Raw genomic sequence first — 22,044 nt, forward strand, 5'->3', positions numbered from 1 at the left:
TAGAGTCCACTAGGGCGTCAATGCTTGGTAGTGGATAAGGGTCCTTGGGACATGCCTTATTTAAGTCGGTGTAGTCGACGCACATTCTCCATTTACCATTTTGTTTTTTGACTAGTACTACATTGGCTAGCCATGTTGGGTATTTGACTTCTCTGATGAAGCCGGCTTCTAGGAGCGCCTGCACTTGCTCTTCTACTACTAGGGCTCGCTCTGGGCCGAGCTTGCGTCTTCTTTGTTGTACAGGTCGGGACCCTGAGTAGACCGAGAGCTTGTGAGACATGAGCTCGGGATCTATCCCAGGCATGTCGGAAGCCTTCCAGGCGAAGAGATCGGAGTTATCTCTTAGGAGCTTAGTCAACCCTTGTCTTAGGGTTTCCCCTAGGTTGGCTCCTATGTGAGTGTTTTTTCCTTCCTCTTCGCCGACCTGAATTTCTTCAGTTTTTCTCCCGGGCTGTGGTCGAAGCTCTTCGTTAACCCTTGCTCCCCCGAGTTCTATTGTGTGGACTTCTCTGCCTTTTCCTCTCAGGTTTAGGCTTTCATTGTAGCACTTCCTTGCCAGCTTCTGATCTCCCCGCACCGTTGCTATTCCCGACGAGGTCGGGAACTTCATGCAGAGGTGGGGCGTCGATACCACCGCTCCGAGTCGATTAAGGGTAGCTCTGCCGATTAAAGCATTATAAGCCGACCCCACGTCGATGACTATTAAGTCTATACTCAGAGTCTTTGATTTTTCCCCCTTTCCAAAGGTGGTGTGGAGGGGTAAAAATCCTAGTGGCTTTATTGGCGTGTCACCTAATCCCTACAAGGTGTCGGGGTAGGCTCTTAACTCTTTCTTATCTAAACTTAGTTTGTCGAAAGCGGGCTTAAAGAGGATGTCTGCTGAGCTTCCTTGGTCTACTAGTGTTCTGTGTAGATGGGCATTTGCCAGGATCATGGTAATTACCACTGGGTCATCGTGCCCAGGGATTACTCCTCGCCCGTCTTCCTTTATGAATGAAATGGTCGGAAGATCGGAGGACCCCTCTTCGACCTGGTAGACTCTCTTGAGATGTCTTTTTCGAGAGGATTTTGTGAGTCCCCCTCCTGCAAATCCTCCTGAGATCATATGAATATGTCTCTCCGGAGTTTGTGGTGATGGGTCTCTTCTATCCGTATCTTCTCGCTTTCTTTTTCCATGACCGTCCGACCTTTCTATGAGATATCTGTCTAGCCGACATTCTCTGGCTAGCTTTTCTATCACATTTTTAAGGTCGTAACAGTCGTTTGTGGAGTGTCCATATATCTTATGGTACTCGCAGTAATCACTGCGGCTCCCCCCTTTTTTATTCTTGATGGGTCTGGGGGGAGGCAGCCTTTCAGTATTGCAAATTTCTCTGTATACATCCACTACAGGAACTTTCAATGGAGTATAAGAGTGATATTTTCTTGGCCTATCAAGGCCGAGCTCTTCCTTCTTCTTCGCTTCCTTCTCCCTTTCTTTCGTTGAGGGAGGGTGCCCGATTCTCAAACTCGGGTCTCTTAGCCTAGCGTTTTCTTCCATATTGATGTACTTTTCAGCTCTTTCCTGTACATCATTTAAAGAGGCGGGGTGTCTTTTTGATATGGACTGTGAGAAGGGACCTTCTCTAAGACCATTGACTAGCCCCATGATGACCGCTTCGGTGGGCAGGTCTTGAATCTCCAAACATGCTTTGTTGAATCTTTCCATATAGGCCCGTAAGGGCTCCCCGACCTCCTGTTTTATTCCCAGGAGGCTTGGTGCATGTTTTACTTTGTCCTTCTGGATGGAGAACCTCATCAAGAATTTTCTTGAGAGGTCTTCAAAACTGGTAATTGACCTCGGAGGGAGACTGTCGAACCACTTCATCGCTGCTTTTGACAAGGTTGTCGGGAAAGCTTTGCATCGCGTAGCGTCAGAAGCGTCGGTCAGATACATCCGACTTTTAAAGTTGCTCAGATGATGCTTTGGATCGGTGGTTCCATCGTAGAGGTCCATATCGGGGCTTCTAAAGTTTCTCGGAACTTTTGCCCTCATTATGTCCTCGCTAAACGGATCTTTCTCTCCTAAGGGAGAATCTTCTCTATCGTCGTGGGAATTCCGACCTTTGAGGGAGGATTCTAACTTTAAGAGTTTTCTTTCTAACTCTTTTCGTCGCTCCATCTCCTCTTTTAGGTTCCTTTCAGCCTCCCTTTGTCGTTCCCGCTCCTGTTCTAGCTGCTCGAGGCGGCTATGGATTAGTCCCATAAGCTCACTAGCGAGAGGGGGTCCTTCTTTTTCTGATTCGCGCCCCTCCGAGGAGTTTACCTTCGGATTTTTGATTCCGGAAGTGCCTTCCTTATTTTGATCATTAGCTTCCTGGTGGAGGTTCTGATCTGCTTCATTGTTTCCAGTGTTCAAATTCTCTTGATCAGAATCTGTCTTCACATGACCTTCTTCAGGGGATCTTTCCGCCATCACTGGTTAATCTCTCGGGTCCCCGGCAACGGCGCCAATGTTACGGTGGGTAACCAGAGATTAGTGGGCCGGATGACGTTGGTTGGCCCAAACGCGTGAGGGAGGTGGCTATCGAGTGAACCTGAAACTCGGTGTTCCTCCGTCCGACTTGTGCGTGTGGAAGAATGGGGGGTGGTACCTGCAAAGACACTCCAATGCCTAAGTTAGCAAGAGTGTGGGCAAGTTGAGAATGTATTGGGACTTAGTGATACCTGAGGGATGTCAGGGTATTTATAGTGGTGAACCAATAACCACCGCTGAAGTAGTGCCACCTTTTTAGGTAGATAACCGTTCCCATATCTTAGGGAGGTTAAGATATGGCTCTATGAAGTGGTTAGAGAGTTTCTAGGGGCAGTTACTCATTCGAATGAGTGTTATCTGCCAGCTAACCCTCGTATCCGACTTCTTTGGAGCAGGTCGTGTTCAGTACCGACTTCTGGGGATGAAGGCTGGTACTGAGGGAGGGCCAACCCCTTTGGGTTGGGCTTCTTTGCTTGGATCCTGGGCCCTATTTATTGGGCCAGGGTATGAACAGTAGTCTTAAATCGTACGAAATACTACTAACTTGTCTTGATCAATTAATCAAATAATTGCATATGTAACCTCAAACCTAGCCATCTTATTGTAAGAGTTATTAGTGATGATTATTGATTAGTGATTACATATATCTAATATGCAGATGCGAAATTGAAACGTATACAAATTCTCTCATTCCGTATATTTGAGAGTTTGTACGCAAGAATTGAATATATGGCTTCAATGGGAGGACAATCCTGCCTAGTTTACATTTGTAGAACAAAAGTAACAAATTATAGTTGGGTTGTTTTACTTATTCTTAATTAAGATTTTAAGCACGATTGAAAAACATTATTAGTGATTAGATACAAGCGCCTTAGTTTAGTTCCCTTTTGTTTTTTGTTTTTTTTTTTTCAATATTATATCTTTACTAAGCTTAAACAAATATATTTAACAATTTTTTTTAAAATATTAGTTCAAAAATCCGAAGTTATGATAATCTTAGCATTTAAGACAATCATCAGGTTTGCAAGTTCCTGTTTAATCTTGATATGAGATTATCTACATTTCTTTTTAAATCAATTTTTCGAACTTTCATCGAAGAATTGAGAATGAAGTAGGAAAATGAGATAGAGCAATTGAATTCATAATTTTCATGTCATGACCATAAGCACATATAAGAGTGATAATTAGTAAATTTTTTCTATGGACCAAGTCAAGTGAATAAGGAACACAATAAGTTTAGTGGACTTTGGAGTTGACTGACATTGTCATCATCATTGAACATTCTAACGCGCCCCTTCTTGGAAAGTACCTTATTAACCCTTTTCTCTCTTTGCCTTATTGTTTGGTTTGATGACTTTCATGAAACACAAGGTCTCGTGGACCTTGACTTACAAAAAATTCATTCACATCAAATATATAATCCAAATATATATAAATATATGACAGAAAAAATAATAGAAATTATACCATTGGATATAGCTACGTCTAAATTGGCCCTCTATTGGACAAAATTTTAACACCAATCATGCTTTTTCACGGAATCAACATCGTGTGTTCCTTTCCACAAGTAGGGAACACACCAAAAGCATAAAGCAAAGATAAGTAAATAAATAAAAATAAAAAGGATTCTCAAAGCTTATTTTGTATTAGCATTATTATTAAAGTTCCAATAACCTTGCAAGTGGACCATAATTAGTGTGTGCATGGCATATAAGTAATTAAGAAGGCATGGAAGGGCTAAGAAGTAAAAGGGTCCTCTATAAGTAGCTCAAGTCTGCAACTTGAACTTGGCACTACCCAATATGGCTAATAATAATGCATTAGCTGGGTTAAAGAACCTTGCTTTGTTTTGCTTTGTTCTGATACATGTTTCTGTTTCTGTTTCTGAAATCATTTTTGAAGAGCGCTTTGATGGTTAGTATTACTGTTTTTTTCTGCTTTTGATCACTTGATGCTTATTTTTAATATTTCATTGGTATTATTATAAAATATCTGATTGGTTGGTTGAGTTTGGTGAGTTAGTTATAACTGAAAGTTAGTTACTTTGTAATAATTGGTTATATTATTAGTTATTATTTTTTACTATACTTTACAGCCAAACTCTATGGCTAGTGTTGTAATTATCTTACAATAATTATATACCATGTTTGGATTTTTGAAACAATAATAAAGTTCACAAACTAAGACTAAGAAGTCAAGTACCAAAAGTCAAAACAAATGTGTGTTGGATTGGGAATTCAGCTTATAGTTTTGCAGGGTGGTCTTGGTTTTTTACATTGATGGTGAAATATGGTTGTTTATGTGTCTGGATTTTTTTTTTTAGATGGATGGAAAGGTCGCTGGGTGACATCCGATTGGAAAAAAAGCGAAGGAAAAGCCGGTTCGTTCAAGCACACGGCTGGAGAATGGTCGGGAGACCCAGATGACAAAGGTACTTGTTAGTTGTTACTGCCATTTTTAGTTAGTGGCAGTTAAGTTTACAGCACTCAATGAAGAAAGGGAAATTTCATTTAACATAGTACATACTACATAGTATCATGTCCAAGTGAATTTTATTCTAGTTATGCTTGAGGCAATGACCAAAATAAACGAATGAATTTCATTCTATTGATTATGGTATTGGTGATGAAAAGCTAAATGAATGGATTCACTTTATGTTGTGAGGGACTTCTATTTGTCTCCTTTCCTTAATATGTAACGTTATGTGTGATTTTTTAGGCATTCAAACATCTCATGATGCCAAACACTTTGCCATCTCTGCAAAGATACCAGAATTCACCAACAAGAACAGAACATTGGTCCTCCAATATTCTATAAAATTTGAACAAGATATCGAGTGTGGTGGCGGTTACATAAAGCTGCTCTCTGGTTTTGTCAATCAGAAGAAGTTCGGCGGCGATACTCCTTACAGGTGTGTTGCTTATCCCACATTCTTCAATTTGTCAATGCTTCTTGAATTATCAAGTGATCAAATATCAATCTGCAATTTGAATAATCTAACTCTCAGAATATTAACCAATTTTCATCACTTCCTCTTTTGTACTAATGGCATTTAGAAGCCTAAGTAATGAGAATTAAAAGCATTATCAAAAAGGAATAAAAAGCTGAACAAAGTGGATGGATGTATATTTCTGTCCTCTTTATCCGAATTTTCGACAAAAATGGATGTTATACTGACAGAATCTCTACAGCTTAATGTTTGGACCAGATATATGTGGAACAGACACAAAGAAGCTCCATGTCATACTCTCATACCAGGGTCAAAACTATCCCATCAAGAAGGACCTGCAATGTGAAACTGACAAGTTAAGTCATTTCTACACATTCATTCTTAGGCCGGATGCGTCATACAGCGTCTTGATTGATAATAGAGAGAGAGATTCAGGAAGCATGTATACAGATTGGGACATTCTTCCACCACGGAAACTCCGAGATACCAAGGCGAAAAAGGTTTGATATTGAGCTGTTTTACTTTGCAAATAGCCAGTTCTAAACCAGGTTTATTAGCATGACATGGTGCTTTTAAGTTTGATTTCTTGTGATCAAGCTACGATTCTGTACAGTTTTATTTTGACATTAAAACATCTTCTGATTCGCAGCCTAAAGACTGGGACGAAAGGGAATTCATTGAAGACCCTGATGATGTCAAACCTGAGGTATCCAAAAGTTCTAAGTTTTCATGAGTTATAAGTGAACAAGGGATGGTGCTTTTGGTGTTTTGAGATGATCGCAAACTTATTTATTTGTTTTTTGGTGCTGCAGGGATATGATTCAATCCCAGCTGAAATTCCTGATCCAAATGCTAGAGAGGTTAGTTGATAGTTGCATCCTCATTTTCCTCCATTTCATCTTACATTCTTTCTTCGTTGGTTTGCATCATTTTGGTTTTTCAAAGCACTGTGATGATGAGATCAATGAAAAAACAATTTGAAGCAAAATATCTCATACTTATTCTTATGTTTGATTAGCCTGAAAACTGGGATGAAGAGGAAGATGGTATCTGGAGGCCACCAAAGATACCGAATCCAGCATACAAAGGACCATGGAAAAGAAAGGTTTGTGGCTGCAAGCATTAGGCCCTTTTTTCTGTGTTGTTTTTCCTCATCTTAGATTCAACCTTCATGTTAAACAGAAAATCAAGAACCCTAACTACCAAGGGAAGTGGAAAACTCCATGGATAGATAATCCAGGTATGTTCAAATGAATCCTTAGGTTCTTTGTCAAATTTTAGTGTATATTACAAACTCTCTTGCATACAATTGAATGCTTAAGTTTCATTCTATTTCTCTGTATCAGAGTTTGAAGATGATCCTGATCTTTATGTACTTAAGCCTATCAAGTATGTTGGCATCGAAGTTTGGCAGGTATGGTGAATTTCTTGGATTATACTGGAAACATTTTTTGGCCAAAATTGGTGGCAGCAGTTAATGAAGTAAACTGAATATTGTGGTTCAGGTGAAAGGTGGTTCAGTTTTCGACAACGTTTTGATTTGTGATGATCCTGATTATGCAAGACAAGTTGTTGATGAAGTTTTTGCCAATAGAGAGGTGAGCTTTTCTATTCGAATCGCATTCGATTTAGCTTGAAATCAAACTAGTATACCTTGAACAAAAAAGATAAATTAAAGGAATACATTGGAAAATTTATACATAATGGACTAATATAAGGACAACTTCAAATTGTATGATATTGAAGGCTTTCAAATTTCAATATGCAATCATAATGAAGCTGCTACTATGGATTATAATTGATTCTCCTTTAACATGAACTTTGTTTTTTGGCTTATTAGATTGAGAAGGAGGCTTTTGAGGAAGCAGAAAAAGTGAGAAAAGCCAAAGAGGAAGAGGTACATAGACATATATACATCTTTTTGAGTTCCACCATCTGTTTCGAAAGACAATCTAGTTTCCTTTCAAGGATTTTAAAACCTTTCTTTGTGCAGGAGGCTCAAAGAGCAAGAGAAGAAGGCGAGAGGCGCAGGCGAGAGAGGGGCCATGATCGACGATACCGGGACAGATATAAAGACAAATACAGAAGGGTTTGTACTGAGATAATACTCAAATTTGTCCCTAAAAGATAATACATTCTTCAAATTGGTCATTGAAAAATTTTGTTAGTTATATTAGTCCTTAAAAGATATAACCGTGAGTCAAATTGATACTTCCATTCATTAGGCAATGATGTGACACTTGGCATGATGACATGACAAGTTAATGTCACATGACACATTATCATTTAACTTACGAAATGACCAATTTGACTTACAGATAGGACTAATATGATTAACAAAATCTTTCACGGACTAATTTGGAGAATGGGTTATATTTTAGAGACAAATTTGAGTATTATCTCGGTTTGTACCTTTGCCTGAATTGACTTCAATTTTTACTCTTCTTTTGTTTAATGAATCTTGTTTAGATGCTGATTTCTGTTGCATTTCTTTTTCAACAACCATTGCACTGAATTGTTCTTTTTTCAATGTGCAGCATCGCCGTTATGACTACGATCATGTAAGTAGCATATTTTTCCAGCATTTCTTCTTTCTAATGTCAAATAGATTCACTGGAGATAGAGAGTAGCTTTTTTATGATCATTCTCAACATTTGTTCACTATAATTTAAAACCTTAAACGTAATGCCAAGTTTTCATATCATAGCATTCATTGATGAAAAGGATTAAGTGGGAAGAAGCTATCATGTCTTATATGTTACTGAAAAATATGTTCACTTTGATGTGCAGGATGAGCTCTGAAGCAGTTATGTTTCCTTCTTTTCCAATCTCGTTGACAAGAATTTGCTGACCAAGAAAAATGGCCGCCCTTCCTATCTCATCCACAAGAATCTCCCAATCGATCATTCGATCCCACGAGTTTAATTTCTATGTAGTGTCAATGTTTTGTTTTAAATTGTTATTATACGAGGTACGTGCATCGAAGCAGACTTGACTTTCGAAAATGACCAAATTAGTCCTGAATTTATAAATTGTGAATCTCCTTAGTCCTTAATTCAATTGTTAAAACAATGCCGACATGGAGTATTTAAGTGTCAGTGTGGCATCCACAATGGTAAGATGACATGGCTAAGTCTTTAATATGATCAAATAGGTGTCGTGAATTAGTTTCTTGGATTCATCTTGGTTTTATATTTGTGTGAGATACCTATTTGACCATACTGAAATCTTAGTCATGTTACCTTTTCATGTCAGTATTAATGCTTGTTGAATTACGGAAGAATGAGATTCACAATTTATAAATTCAATGACCAATTTGGTCATTTACAAAAATCAAGTACTATTTTGATGAGCGCTGAAAATTTCTGGAGCATTACCTCAGTATATATATGTATTTTTACTGTTAATTTCTAGGGAAAATTCATGGAAATAAAAATTGTTTTTTGTTGCATATTTTCTCCTTTATTCTGTTTCCTTGTTGTTGCCATCCATTTTTCATCAATGTATAACAATCCAAATTGCCAAAGCTTTTTGCAGGGCTATGTGCGTGAGTTTTCAAACAACTCTTGCCTTTCTTCAATTTAAAACTGTTGATTATAATCTCTATAGTTCATAACTTCATATATAATGGAGCAGTGTAAGGCATAACTGCAAAAGTAAACGAAATATACCTACTTTTATTTATTTTTTGGTGGAGAACGAAAGATAATTTGAAGAAGAAACAACAAATAATTCAATCACAGAGAATGAAAAAGCTTTTGATGGAGTAATAGGAAATGATACTGATTAAATAATGCAACCGCATCATTAAATTACTCGTTTATCAATATTCTCTTGAGGAACAATGGCAAAAGCTAGTGCACTCCAAGTAAAATAGAGAGTGCAGCACTCTTTAAAAATTAACTTGCTATCAAAAGTTATTAGGTAAATTAAATTTATTTATTATTATTATTTTTTTTTTTGTCATGGGCTGAACAAAACAAATTGACACTAACAACAAAAAATTAATTCCCTCATTCAACACGATGAATTAGTATAAAATATTACTGCTATAAAACTAAAAAAAATTCTTATCTGTATAAGAATAAGCCTAATAAATAATTATTCTATTTAATATATAATTAAAAGTATTTTTTTATTAAAATTTTTTTGTTGTGATAGTATTTGAACCAAAGAAAAAAAAATATTATTTTAAGAAAAACTAATAATATATTTTTAATAATATTCTTAATACAAAATAATAAATTTTAAATATTTTTTAAATAATATATATTAACTAAAATAATATAATTATTTCAAATAATATATTTTAAATATAGTAAAGTAACATATTTCAATAAAAAAATTATTAATAAAAAAATTATTTAAATATTTTTTATATGAATTTTTTTATTAAACTTCTTTTTCTTTTGCAAGAACAATTATAATATCATACAGATTTGATAAAAATAAACTTAAATATTTGGCTTTATTTTCTATTTAGTTCGAATTTGGTCAATAATAAAATATAACATATATAAATTGGGATCATACAATATAGATTATTTAACATAAACTACCTTATCATATATATGAGTATATGAATTTATTACATGAAATATTTAAAATATAGATCTTGTGAAAAATAATTTTGACAAACAAATGTATTGTGTGAAAAAAACCCAATACTAATTCTCATATTTTTGTTTGCTTTTAAAGTTGTATATATACTTTTTAAATTAAATTTATATAATACAAAATCTTTTATCATTCTATTCATATTTAATGTTATAATTTTGTTTCACACAAAATAAAATTATATATATATTAATTAAATTTATATAACACAAAATTTTTTATCATTGTGTTTATAGTTAATATTATATACATAATATGTATTTAATATTATTTTTTTAAGATTCTAATATATTTTTTTTTTTAGATTTAGTACATGGATTTTCAACTTATTTTTCATGTATTATTTATTTTAATTCTAAAGTCCAATAACTTTTTTTTGTACACGTGTTTAATATTTATATACTATTTTTTTATTTTGGACTTCAGCCCAATATTTAAAACTTACAAAAAAATCTAAAACTTATAAAAAAAATAGTTAACTTGATTAACAGATTACCTTTTTAAATCCAGACCATTCAAATAAAATATAATAAATGAAGAGTTTAGATTTAACGAATTAATAAAGTGTGCAACACTCTATACTTAGCAAGGAGTGTTTAAGGATGAGCCCCATAGAATCTGAATAGTTGTCAATAATTAAACATGGCATTGTCAAAACTCAATTTAATTGGGGAAGTTCTAAGACCATTGTTTCAAATCTTACCGGGAATACATGAACATCCAGTACAATTTTTTTCTGAATTAATAGTTAAAATCGTTCCATATCCGATTTTTATTTTGGTCATCGAAAGACAAAATTAATCGAAATTGTCCCAAAAAATATACGACTTTGTCACGTTAGTCCTTCCGTCAGTTGGATGATGATGTGTCACGTTAGGTGTCACGTGGCATGATGACATGGTGGGTTAACTTTGTTTAGGTTAACATACAAAAATTTTGATTTTGAGTATATATATATATATATTCCAGCAAAATGTAATAATGTAAAAAAAAGATTTTAGAATAAAAAAGAATAAGAGAGATTTTGAGAAGAATTAAAGGAGAGAGATAATTGTATTGTAAAAAATTTTAAAAAAAGATACAATTACTAATTTTTTTTGTCAATTACATTTCTATTAAAATTAGTAGTATAAAAAATTATTTCAAATTTAATATTATCAAGAAAAAATAAAAAAAATATTATATAAAGACTAATTTGATTAATTTTTAAAATTTTAGAGATGAAAATAACTTGTGTCTGAATTTTCAAGGACTATTTTGATTATAAATAACTTTTTTACATGTCAAGTGACGCCACATGTCACTAATCTGACACGTCATCATGTCACGTGACACTTAACGTAACACGTCATCATCCACCTGACAGAAGGACTAACGTGACCAAGTCGTGTATCTTTCGGAGACGATTTCGATTAATTTTATCTTTCGAGGATCAAAATGGAGATCGGAATATTTTATAGAAATGACTTTGACTATTAACTCATTTTTTTCCTTAACTATCAATCAATGATGTAAACTACTTTTAAATTATAGGTTTATCTATAGAGGACATGCTAAGATTATAAAATAAAAAAATTTTCATTAAAAACATAAAAAATTTAAATTTTTAATATATTTATTTTATATTCATCAAATAAAAATATTTAAATTTTTCACTAATAATAAACGGGCTACAACACGTGTTAACAAAATCCTTAAATTATTAGTACTAGGTATAATAACAATTCTAAATAGCTAACACAAATGTTCATGAAGTCAACTCAATTTTTTTCTGTCAAGGCCAGGTGCAAAAACACACCAAGCCCAAACAAGCAGAAACCCGAAACCCCACCCGACCCAGCGCCTAACACTATCTCCTCCATAGCTCCATCCCTGCAGCTTGTGCTCCGTGGCACTGAGATTGGGATCACCGGAGCCAAAATTAAAAAAGAATATATTTATTTATTCTCTGTGACCTCTCACTTCACAGAGCCGGTACCTGGACCAAACACACACCAAAACTGTGACTTGGGACTTGAGAGGTTTGCAATGTGACTGTGACCACACACACCAAAACTGTGACTAAGAAGGGTTTTCCATTCCGTACTAAAAAAAGCGAATATATAATTAAGAACATCAAAACTAATTCGGCGTCCTCCTTTGTAGTCTTCTAACTAGTTTTCTAACAAACAAAAAAATGTTCCCTGCTAGAGGAAATCAAGGAGGAGACCAACAATTTTGTCTCTGTACCAGTTTGTGTAAGCGGAAGACCTGCTCGTGCAAAAATTCAGGCAGACAATGCCAAGATGGTTTGCAGACAACGCGGGCAACAAACGAGGTCAGTGCAGTTAGAGTCTAGACAGGTGCCCGTAGACCCGCCGGTGACTTTTTTTTCGCCTGTCTAGATTCTGGTGCACTGACCTCGTTTGCTTTGTCGCACGAAGGGTGGTAGTGTTTTTTTTACATTGATGGTGAAATATGGTAAATTATGACTATTATGTGTTTCGAATTTTTCTTAGATGGATGGAGAGGTCGCTGGGTGACATCAGATTGGAAAAATAAGTGAAGGAAAAGCCGGTTAGTTCAAGCACACGGCCGGACAATGGACGGAGACCCGGATGACAAAGGTATTTGTTAGTTGTTCCTGCCACTTTCAGTTATTAACAGTTAAGTTTAGTTTGTTTTCAAGAGTATTATTGATATTAGTGATAAAAAACTAAATGAGTGGATTCACTTTATATCGTGAGGGACTTCTATTTGTCTCATTTCCTTAATATGTACATTATGTGTGATTTTTAGGCATTCAAACGTCTAATGATGCCAAACACTTTGCAATCTCTGCAAAGATACCAGAATTCACCTACAAGAACAGAACATTGGTCCTCCAATACTCTATAAAATTTGAACAAGATATCAAGTGTGGTGGCGGTTACATTAAGCTCCTCTCTGGTTTTGTCAATCAGAAGAAGTTCGGCAGCGATACTCCTTACAGGTGTGTTGCTTATCCCACATTCATCACTTTGTCTATGCTTCTTGAATTATCAAGTGATCAAATATCAATCTGCAATTTGAATAATCTTATTCTCAAAGAATATTAACCAATTCTCATCACTTCTTCTTTTGTACTAATGGCATTTAGAAGCCTAAAAAGCACTATCACAATGAATAAAAAGTTGAACAAAGTTGATGGATGTATTTTTCTTTTGTCTTCTTTATCCAAATCTTCGACCAAGATGGATGTTAAACTGATAGAATCTCTACAACTTAATGTTTGGACCAGATATATGTGGAACAGACACAAAGAAGCTCCATGTCATATTCTCATACCAGGGTCAAAACTATCCCATCAAGAAGGACCTGCAACGTGAAACTGACAAGTTAAGTCATTTCTAAACATTCATTCTTAGGCTGGATGCGTCATACAGCGTCTTGATTGATAATAGAGAGAGAGATTCAGGAAGCATGTATACAGATTGGGACATTCTTCCATCGCGAAAACTCCGGGATACCAAGGCAAAAAAAGTTTGATATTGAGCTGTTTTACTTTGCAAATAGTCAGTTTCTAAACATGGTTTATGAGCTTGACATTTGATGCTTTTAAGTTTGATTTCTTGTGATCTAGCAATGATTCTGTACAATTTTATTTTGACATTAAAACATCTTCCGATTCGCAGCCTGAAGACTGGGACGGAAGGGAATACATTGAAGACCCTGATGATGTCAAACCTGAGGTATCCAAAAGTTTTAAATTTTCATTAGTTATTACTGAACAAGGGACGATGCTTTTGTTGCTTGAGACGATTACAAACTTATTTGTTTACTTTTTGGTGTTGCAGGGATATGATTCAATCCCAGCCGTAATTCGTGATCCGAATGCTAAAGAGGTTAGTTGATAGTTGCATCCTCAATTTGCCATTTCATTTTGTATTCTCATTTTCCTCCATTCCATCTTATTTTATTTCTTCATTGGTTTGCATTATTTTGGTTTTTCAAAGCTCTATGATGATGAGATCAATGAAAAAAACAATTTGAAGCAAAAAATCTCATACCTTTTCTTATGTTTGATTAGCCTGAAAACTAGGATGAAGAGGAAGATGGTATCTGGAGGCCACCAAAAATACCAAATCCGGCATACAAAGGACCATGGAAAAGAAAGGTTTGTAGCTGCAAGCATTAGGCCTTTTTTTCTGTGTTGTCTTTTCTTTTTCATTCTTAGCCAATATATATTAGATTCAACCTTCATGTTAAACAGAAAATCAAGAACCCTAACTACCAAGGGAAGTGGAAAAACTCCATGGATTGGTAATCCAGGTATGTTCAAATGTATCCTTAGGTTCTTTATGAAATTTTAGTGTATACTACAAACTCTCTTACATACAATGGAGTGCTTAAGTTTCATTCTTTTTCTCTGTATCAGAGTTTGAAGATGATCCTGATCTTTATGTACTTAAGCCTATCCAGTATGTTGGTATCGAAGTTTGGCAGGTATGGTGAATGAAAACTTTCAAATTTAGTGATGGCTTCATGGATTATGCTGTAACCATTTTTTGGCCAAAATTGGTGGCATCAGTTAATGAAGTAAACTGAATATTGTGGTTCAGGTGAAAGGTGGTTCGGTTTTCGACAACATTTTGATTTGTGACGATCCTGATTATGCAAGACAAGTTGTTGATGAAGTTTTTGCCAATAGAGAGGTGAGCTTTTCTATTCGAATCGCATTCGATTTAGCTCGAAATCAACCTAGTATACCTTGAACAGAAAAAAGATACATTAAAGGAATACATTGGAAAATTTATACATAATGGACTAATATAAGGATAACTTCAAAATGTATGATATTGAAGGCTTTCAAATTTCAATATGCAATCATAATGAAGCTGCTAGTATGGATTATAATTGATTCTCCTTTAACATTAACTTTGTCCTTTGGCTTATTAGATTGAGAAGGAGGCTTTTGAGGAAGCAGAAAAAGTGAGAAAAGCCAAAGAGGAAGAGGTACATAGACATGTATACACCTTTTGAGTTCCATCATCTGTTTTGAGAGACAATCAAGTTTCCTTTCAAGGATGTTAAAACCTTCTTTGTGCAGGAGGCTCAAAGAGCAAGAGAAGAACGCGAGAGGCGCAGGCGAGAGAGGGGCCATGATCGACGATACCAGGACAGATATAGAGACAAATACAGAAGGGTTTGTACCGAGTTGATACTCAAATTTGTTCCTAAAAGATAATACATTCTCCAAATTGGTCATTGAAAAATTTTGTTAGTCATATTAGTTCTTAAAAAAAATAATCGTGGGACAAAGTGACACTTCCATCCATTAGGTAATGACGTGTCACATGTCATGTGGCATGATGACAATTTGACTTAGAGTTGTATCTTTTAAGACTATGATTAACAAAATCTTTCAAGAACTAATTTGGAGAATAGGTTACATTTCAGAGACAAATTTGAGTATTATCTCCGTTTTTATCTTTGCCTGAATTGACTTCAATTTTTACTCTTCTTTTGTTTAATAAATCTTGTTTAGATGCTGATTTCTGTTGCATTTCTTTTTCAACAACAATTGCACTGAATTGTTCTTTTTTCGATGTGCAGCATCGCCGTTATGACTACGATCATGTAAGTAGCAACTTTTCCAACATTTCTTCTTTCTAATGCTAAATAGATTCACTGGAGATAGAGAGTAGTTTTTTTTATGATCATTCTCAACATAAAACCTTAAAAGTAATGCCAAGTTTTCATATCATAGCATCGATGAAAAGGATTAAGTCGAGGAAGAAGCTATCATGTCTTGCATATTACTGAAAAATATGTTCACTTTGATGTGCAGGATGAGCTCTGAAGCAATTATGTTTCCTTCTTTTCCCATCTCGTTGACAAGAATTTGCTGACCAGGAAAAATGGCCTTCTTTCCTATCTCATCCACAAATACTCCCAATCAATCCCACGAGTTTAATTTCTATGTAGTGTCAATGTTTTGTTTTAAATTGTTATTATACGAATATATATGGAGGTACACGCATCAAAACAATCTTGACTTTCGAAAATGACCAAATTGTTCTCTGAATTTACAAATCGTGAATCTCCTTTGTCCCTAATTCAATTGTTGTTAAAACAATGCTGATATGGAGCGCTTAAGTGTCAGGGTGGCATCCACAATGGTAAGATGATATGTCTAGGACTTTAATATGATCAAATAAGTATCCTATTAGTTACTTGAATTCATTTTGGTTAATTGGTTTTATATTGGTGTGAGATACCTATTTTATCGTACTGAAATCTTAGCCGCCATGTTATATTTCCATGTTAGTACTGTGTTAACGGTAATTGAATTAGGACGAATGAGATTCACAATTTGTAAATTCATGACTAATTTGTCATTTACAAAAGTCGAGTACTATTTTGATGAGCGTTGAAAATTTCAAGGATCAAATTGAACATTACCTCGGTATGTATATGTATTTTCACCTCCTATTAATTTCTTGGAGAAATTCATGGAAATAATAATTGTTTTTTGTTGCATATATTCTCCTTTACTCTGTTTCCTTATAGTTGCCATCCATTTTTTATCAAGAGTAATTGTCATCAATGTATAACCATCCAAATTGCCAAAGCTTTTTGCAAGGTTATGTGCATGAGTTTTCAAACAACTGTTGCGTTTCTTCAATTCAAAACTGTCGGTTATAATCTCTATAGTTATGATTCAGGTTCAGCAAATAGGGTTAGTTGTTTACCACTGGAGCAGTGTAAGGCAAAACTGTAAAAGCAAACGAAATATACCTACTTTTATTTACCTTTTGGTTGAGAACGAAAGATAATTCGAAGAAGAAACAACAAATAATTCAGTTGAATAAATCAAAAAGAATGAAAAAGTTTTTGATGGAGTAATAGGAAATGATACTGATTAATAATGCAACAGCATCGTTAAATTACTCGCTTATCAATGTCCTCTTGAGGAACCATACAATCTGAATAGTTGCCAATAATTAAACATGGCATTGTCAAAACTCAAAATTTAATTGGGGAAGTTCTAAGACCATTGTTTCAAATCTTACAGGGAATACATGAACATTTTTTTCTGAAAGCTATTAAAATGTTACATAAACAAAGAGGTCAACCTAAGATTCCATTCATTACTAATGTCCTCAAATAATCCCTTCTAGTGTAAAAAAACCAAACTAATCATCTTCTCCGCACACCAGCGTTTGATCCACGCTGTCCTGCAGATCCTGGCTGCTGCTGTCCTGGAGCACCACCTTGCCCACCCACTTGTTCCTCAGCCATATTCATTGCTTGTGTAATGGCATTCATTACAATGAGTCCAAGAGGGATCAAGTACATCCACTGGAGTTAAGACAGGTTCCAGATGAAAAGTTCAATTCACAAATGTCAGAAATGTTTATTTGTAGATCTGCAACTAAAAGATCAAGCTAATACGTATATTGTATAATCAGTTACTCACATATTTAGCCCAAAAGGACCTCTCTACTGGCTTTACAAGTTCACCTTCTCCCTCTTCCCCACCAAGCACGTCTTCAGCAAATATTGGAGTTCTGCAGAAGCCAAAAAATATTAATTGAATGAAGAAAGAAGGTCTCCCAGTAAAAACTTGTAGAGAGAATGACACAACGGCTACTTCATGTATGATGTTAACATGCTAAACTGCAGAAGGTATGCTCCCTGTCCCTTCCTAGTTTATCAAATCAAGACAATTGTCATTGTCAATCAAGAAAGTCCAGCAAACTTCATGACCCAAGTTGACTCTTCCTTAGATCTACCCCAAATCCTACTGAGCACAAAATTTTAGTTTCACATCTGCTGTGCACAATATTATGGAAGCAAAACACTTGAAAGAGTCTTTCAAAACCCTGTTGGGAAATTCTTAGACACTTCTGTAAACTCTTGGCAATGTTATAAACTTTTATATCAACATAGTTATAGCACAACATTAGATATACTATCAATATTAGTTGGAATGACTCATGCTAACATTTTAAAATTGTTTCCCTCTGCCTCTTTAGTTCAAGGTCTGTGGTTTTATGATAATTTTATACTAGTGTTACATATTGTACTATTGATGAGCCATACCTTATAATCTATAAAATTTTCCATATTCTTGTGTCTATGTCATATCTATGCTCCAACAAAATTACCTTCGTGTTGCTACAATAAACCCCTAATCCAACTCTTTCTAATCACAAGTTCACCCATTAAAACTAGGAACTTCAGGTTCAATATTGTTTTATCAAAATTATAATTATTTTTATAACCAAATGAAAATCAAAGCAAGAAATCTCATAAAATGACCAGCAGTTTTCTAGCTTGAGTTCAATGAGCTTTAATCTGAACTGAGAGCTCTCTCAAGACTATGTGAAAGAATGATTGGTTAGAAAATTGAAGTTCTCAATCATAACATATACCTTGGTGCTTGTTCACTATTCTTCAAAATAGTGTGAGACTTGAAAGACCACCTCGCAGGCTAAGGGCAAAAAATTAAAATCATGTATAAGGTTATAGTATTAAAGTCCAGCAATTGAGAAGAAAACTTTAGTCAGCACCAAAAATAATGAAATAGACTTGAAAGCAATTGCTACTAGGGCTTTCTGAAATCTGATTACTCTCCGCAACCATGACAAGTTGTGGCATAACAAGTTATAAAATCAACCACAATAAGTTCATGGAGTCTTTCAGGTAGATTAACTCAAGTGCAATTGTCAAAAGCATAACTGTCTTACACGCTTCAGTTGCCGGGGATAAGGGCAAGCCCCAGGGGCACCATAATTGACAGCCAAGATGTTAACACCTTCCTGTGATTTTTATTTAATATTAAAAAAAAGGAACAGAGTGAGACTTAATAAAACTACTACTATTATTATTATTATTATAAGAAAAAATACAAGGATAAATCAGCACGGAAAGCCATAAAAAGCCCACTTCTACACTTTTTTTTCCATTTCTGTGAAATATGAACTAATCTAATGAACTTGGCAAACCCTACTTTGTCTACTTTTTGAAATTCCACTGTATTGGCAGAAAAACTAATAGCTATTAAACAGTTGAAAATAAATTTAGGTATGAGTTCTATTTTTACTCTTTACATTTAAAATAATAAAAAAGATAGAAATACTTAAAGAAAAAATAAGAATGAAACAAAATTCCTGTTATATAAAATTAGCTTTCATGTTTCAGCTTGTTATTTCACTATCTTTCCAGCTGACTTGAGAATATGCAAGAGAAGTTCTTTGTGTGTCAAAATTTGAGTTGAACAGAGGAAATTTATCTTCACCAGTATCAGGACATGAATGGAGCATAAAGAGCACATTTTATGATAATAAATAAGACAATTACCGTATGAATTACAAAATGCTCTTCCAATCCCTCCCCAGGAAGACATCGCTGGATTCAGAATGGTGAAACAGTTAGTTCTACTTGGAGTCAACATTCACCCAAATACTAAACAAGAGCGCCAAAACAACCAAATTAATGATCAATGCTGAAAAATAAATGAAGCTGTTGGAATACATCCTTATAATGGAAAACACTACCACAATATGTAAAGAGAAGAAAGGGATTATACTTCATTTAACATCAGATAATAAGTGTGGGACAAGATACAGAATGATCATAACAGTATTACTAACTATCATACCATAAAACCACCATGCCATGCTAGAAAAGGGACTTCATAATCAATGAACTAAAATACTATGTGTGTTAAACAGTCAGGGCCGCCATGCTTGAGTGAAATCTACCTCAATTGTTAGTTTACAAAAGAAAACGGAAAATTTGCTAGAAATATATCGAAGAATTTGATTCATACTTACAGCTTTCACTGAAGAAATAATATAATCCCTGCCTGGAGGGCTCAAAACATTGGATGGAAGTCTTATCCTATAGAAATCATCTGTTTGCAACAGCTCCTGCAATAATTAGAAGAGTGCCGACCCTTTCATAAAATGCTAATATCCCAATATATACTCACAAAAACACACTAGTTAATTACTTGAAATTTCTTCTGCTCCTCTTCAGTCAATGGATTCCGCGAAAACCGCAACTTCGTCAGTGTCTGTCACAATTGAAAACTTCTTTCAAGTCCAACAAAGCATGACTTTGAACATAGCATGTGCATTAAAACTCAGAACATAACATCGAATTGGTATCCTAAAAACATTTGTAAGATTAGCATACAAAAAGAGTAATTTCCATACTAGACTAATTCATTCATAGGTTATACTCTCAAGAAGACCACCAAAAAGAAAAAAAGGAATAAGAAGCTATATTCAGAAGTAATAAAGGCTCTCATATCCATTGATAAGATGAGTAATAAGAAATTGCGCGTTTAGATTAGCAAACGTTAGGATCAAAAGCTTTTATTGAAAATTCGAATAGTTCAAAAGCCTAACGATATGTTCGGATTAACCAACGTGTAAACAAAAACAGAAAGAGATTTAAAATAATATTAATAATAAGAGAGATTATGGTGTAACCTGGCCGCCGTGACTCCAAGTCTTGAGGCGAGCAGAGAAGTTGCCGGCGTCGGAGAAATCGGAGTCGCCGAAGGCGTGGTGGAGGGAGAACTGTATCTTAGAATCGGAGGAGGAAGATTCGGTGAACCTCTTGCGAGGAGCGGGGGTGGAAGGGGAGGGGAAGTGAGGATCGGAGCGCGGCGGTTGTTGGTTACCGCCTTCGAGGCCGAATTCATCGTCGTCGAGGAGGAGCTCGTCGGATTGGAAAGCGAAGCAAAGAGAGAGAGTGAGTGAGAGAATGAAAAAGCGAAGCGAAGACATTGTTATTGTCTTCTCTCAGTCTAACCTCAAGATTGAAGAGATCCGGAAGCTAATTTGTCAAAGCTCTTTTATTTAGCTTTTTTCATGTTTCTTTTTCGTTTTAAGTTAGAGAAAATAATAAATAGATATCTCTCCTTTTTTCCACGAATATTTTTGTTTCTGATTATTGAAAAATATTTTTAAGTTTGACATTTACAAAATTTGGACGGATCAGTTTCTGATGGAGAGCATTTGGACGGAGGGACTGATCCGTCCAAATTTTGTGAAAGTCAGAGACTTAAAAATATTTTTTAGTGGTCATGAACTAAAATATTCGCGGGACAAAAACTCGGGGGCTTATTTATCATTTTTTCTAGATTTTTTGAAGAAAAAAAACAAAACAATGAAACAATACAATTTTAGAATTTTATTAAAAAATACATTAAAAATAATAAAATTTTGTTTTTTATTTATACTTTTTTTACAAATAAAACACAAATCCTTGTGTGCGAAAATAAATCAATAAGTAATTTTCACTTTATAAGATATGAAAATAAAAAAGATCGGTGTAATTATTTTTGTGTCTTATAAGTAGTTTTATTTACAAAAATAAAACATTAAAACATAAACATAAAGATATAAAATTGTATTTGATAGCATAACTATTAATATTATATTTTGTAATATTAAATTTGTGTATTTTATATTTTTTTTGTCAATAAAAATATAAAAATATGAAGTCATATTTTATTTTTTTATTTTTTATTATCATTATTTATAATTATATTTTTTATTTTTTTATTTTTATTTTAAATTTTGTATAAAAAAATAAAATAAAATAAATTTTTTATTATTTATTCTATTTTACTCAATAAAATAAAAAAAGAAAACATTAATTTTTTTATCTGTCTTAGTTTTTTTTTTTTTTTTTTGTCTGGAGTCTTAGTTCTCAAACCACTGAAATGTTCCAAAATTTGAAAAGGGCTTCGTGCTTCTAGCCAACAAAAACGAAGTGGTGAATTTCCTTTTTTGGATATACAAAAGGCTTAAGCCCAACAATGGAGGTGAAAAAAACCATTAAACAGTAACTAAATGGTTAAATTACATTGTTGATCTCTAAATTTTTAGAAAAATTACAAATTGGTTCTTACACTTTAAAAGTTTGTAATTGAGTTTCTAAAAAGAATTAAAATTTATAATTTAGTCCACACCGTTCA

At 34.4% G+C, this 22,044-nt stretch overlaps 3 protein-coding genes and 1 pseudogene across 4 annotated transcripts; 3 read left to right on the top strand and 1 right to left on the bottom strand.

Moving 5' to 3' along the window:
• Nucleotides 1–4,080: 4,080 nt before the first annotated feature.
• On the top strand, nt 4,081–8,916 carry LOC107635173 (calreticulin-3). Its single transcript, XM_016338558.3, has 14 exons — nt 4,081–4,429; nt 4,839–4,946; nt 5,234–5,426; nt 5,707–5,965; nt 6,115–6,171; nt 6,278–6,325; nt 6,484–6,570; nt 6,648–6,705; nt 6,812–6,879; nt 6,971–7,063; nt 7,306–7,362; nt 7,459–7,554; nt 8,003–8,026; nt 8,256–8,916. Exons 1-14 carry the CDS (start codon nt 4,318–4,320, stop codon nt 8,265–8,267), a joined length of 1,272 nt encoding a protein of 423 aa, XP_016194044.1. The 5' UTR covers nt 4,081–4,317; the 3' UTR covers nt 8,268–8,916.
• A 3,272-nt stretch (nt 8,917–12,188) lies between these two features.
• LOC148569428 (calreticulin-3-like) lies at nt 12,189–13,480 on the top strand. Its single transcript, XM_088483360.1, has 4 exons — nt 12,189–12,319; nt 12,581–12,688; nt 12,861–13,053; nt 13,342–13,480. Exons 2-4 carry the CDS (start codon nt 12,664–12,666, stop codon nt 13,427–13,429), a joined length of 306 nt encoding a protein of 101 aa, XP_088339486.1. The 5' UTR covers nt 12,189–12,319; nt 12,581–12,663; the 3' UTR covers nt 13,430–13,480.
• Nucleotides 13,433–16,136, top strand: LOC107637188 (calreticulin-3-like; annotated as a pseudogene). The gene is made up of 11 exons (XR_015880725.1): nt 13,433–13,574; nt 13,736–13,792; nt 13,898–13,945; nt 14,131–14,217; nt 14,314–14,372; nt 14,479–14,546; nt 14,663–14,755; nt 15,000–15,056; nt 15,151–15,246; nt 15,657–15,680; nt 15,892–16,136. The product of XR_015880725.1 is annotated as a calreticulin-3-like (transcript).
• An 810-nt stretch (nt 16,137–16,946) lies between these two features.
• Nucleotides 16,947–20,934, bottom strand: LOC107635174 (ER membrane protein complex subunit-like protein). Its single transcript, XM_016338559.3, has 8 exons — nt 20,549–20,934; nt 20,065–20,127; nt 19,886–19,981; nt 19,410–19,457; nt 18,797–18,868; nt 18,482–18,540; nt 17,524–17,614; nt 16,947–17,405 (listed from the first exon to the last, which is right to left on the bottom strand). The coding sequence occupies exons 1-8, from the start codon at nt 20,846–20,848 to the stop codon at nt 17,244–17,246; spliced, it is 891 nt and encodes a 296-aa protein (XP_016194045.1). The 5' UTR covers nt 20,849–20,934; the 3' UTR covers nt 16,947–17,243.
• Between the last annotated feature and the right edge of the window lie 1,110 nt (nt 20,935–22,044).

This window comes from Arachis ipaensis, chromosome B4, assembly GCF_059453495.1.
Source record: "Arachis ipaensis isolate K30076 ecotype BB chromosome B4, ASM5945349v1, whole genome shotgun sequence".
In the NCBI taxonomy this organism is placed as follows: Eukaryota; Viridiplantae; Streptophyta; class Magnoliopsida; order Fabales; family Fabaceae; genus Arachis; species Arachis ipaensis.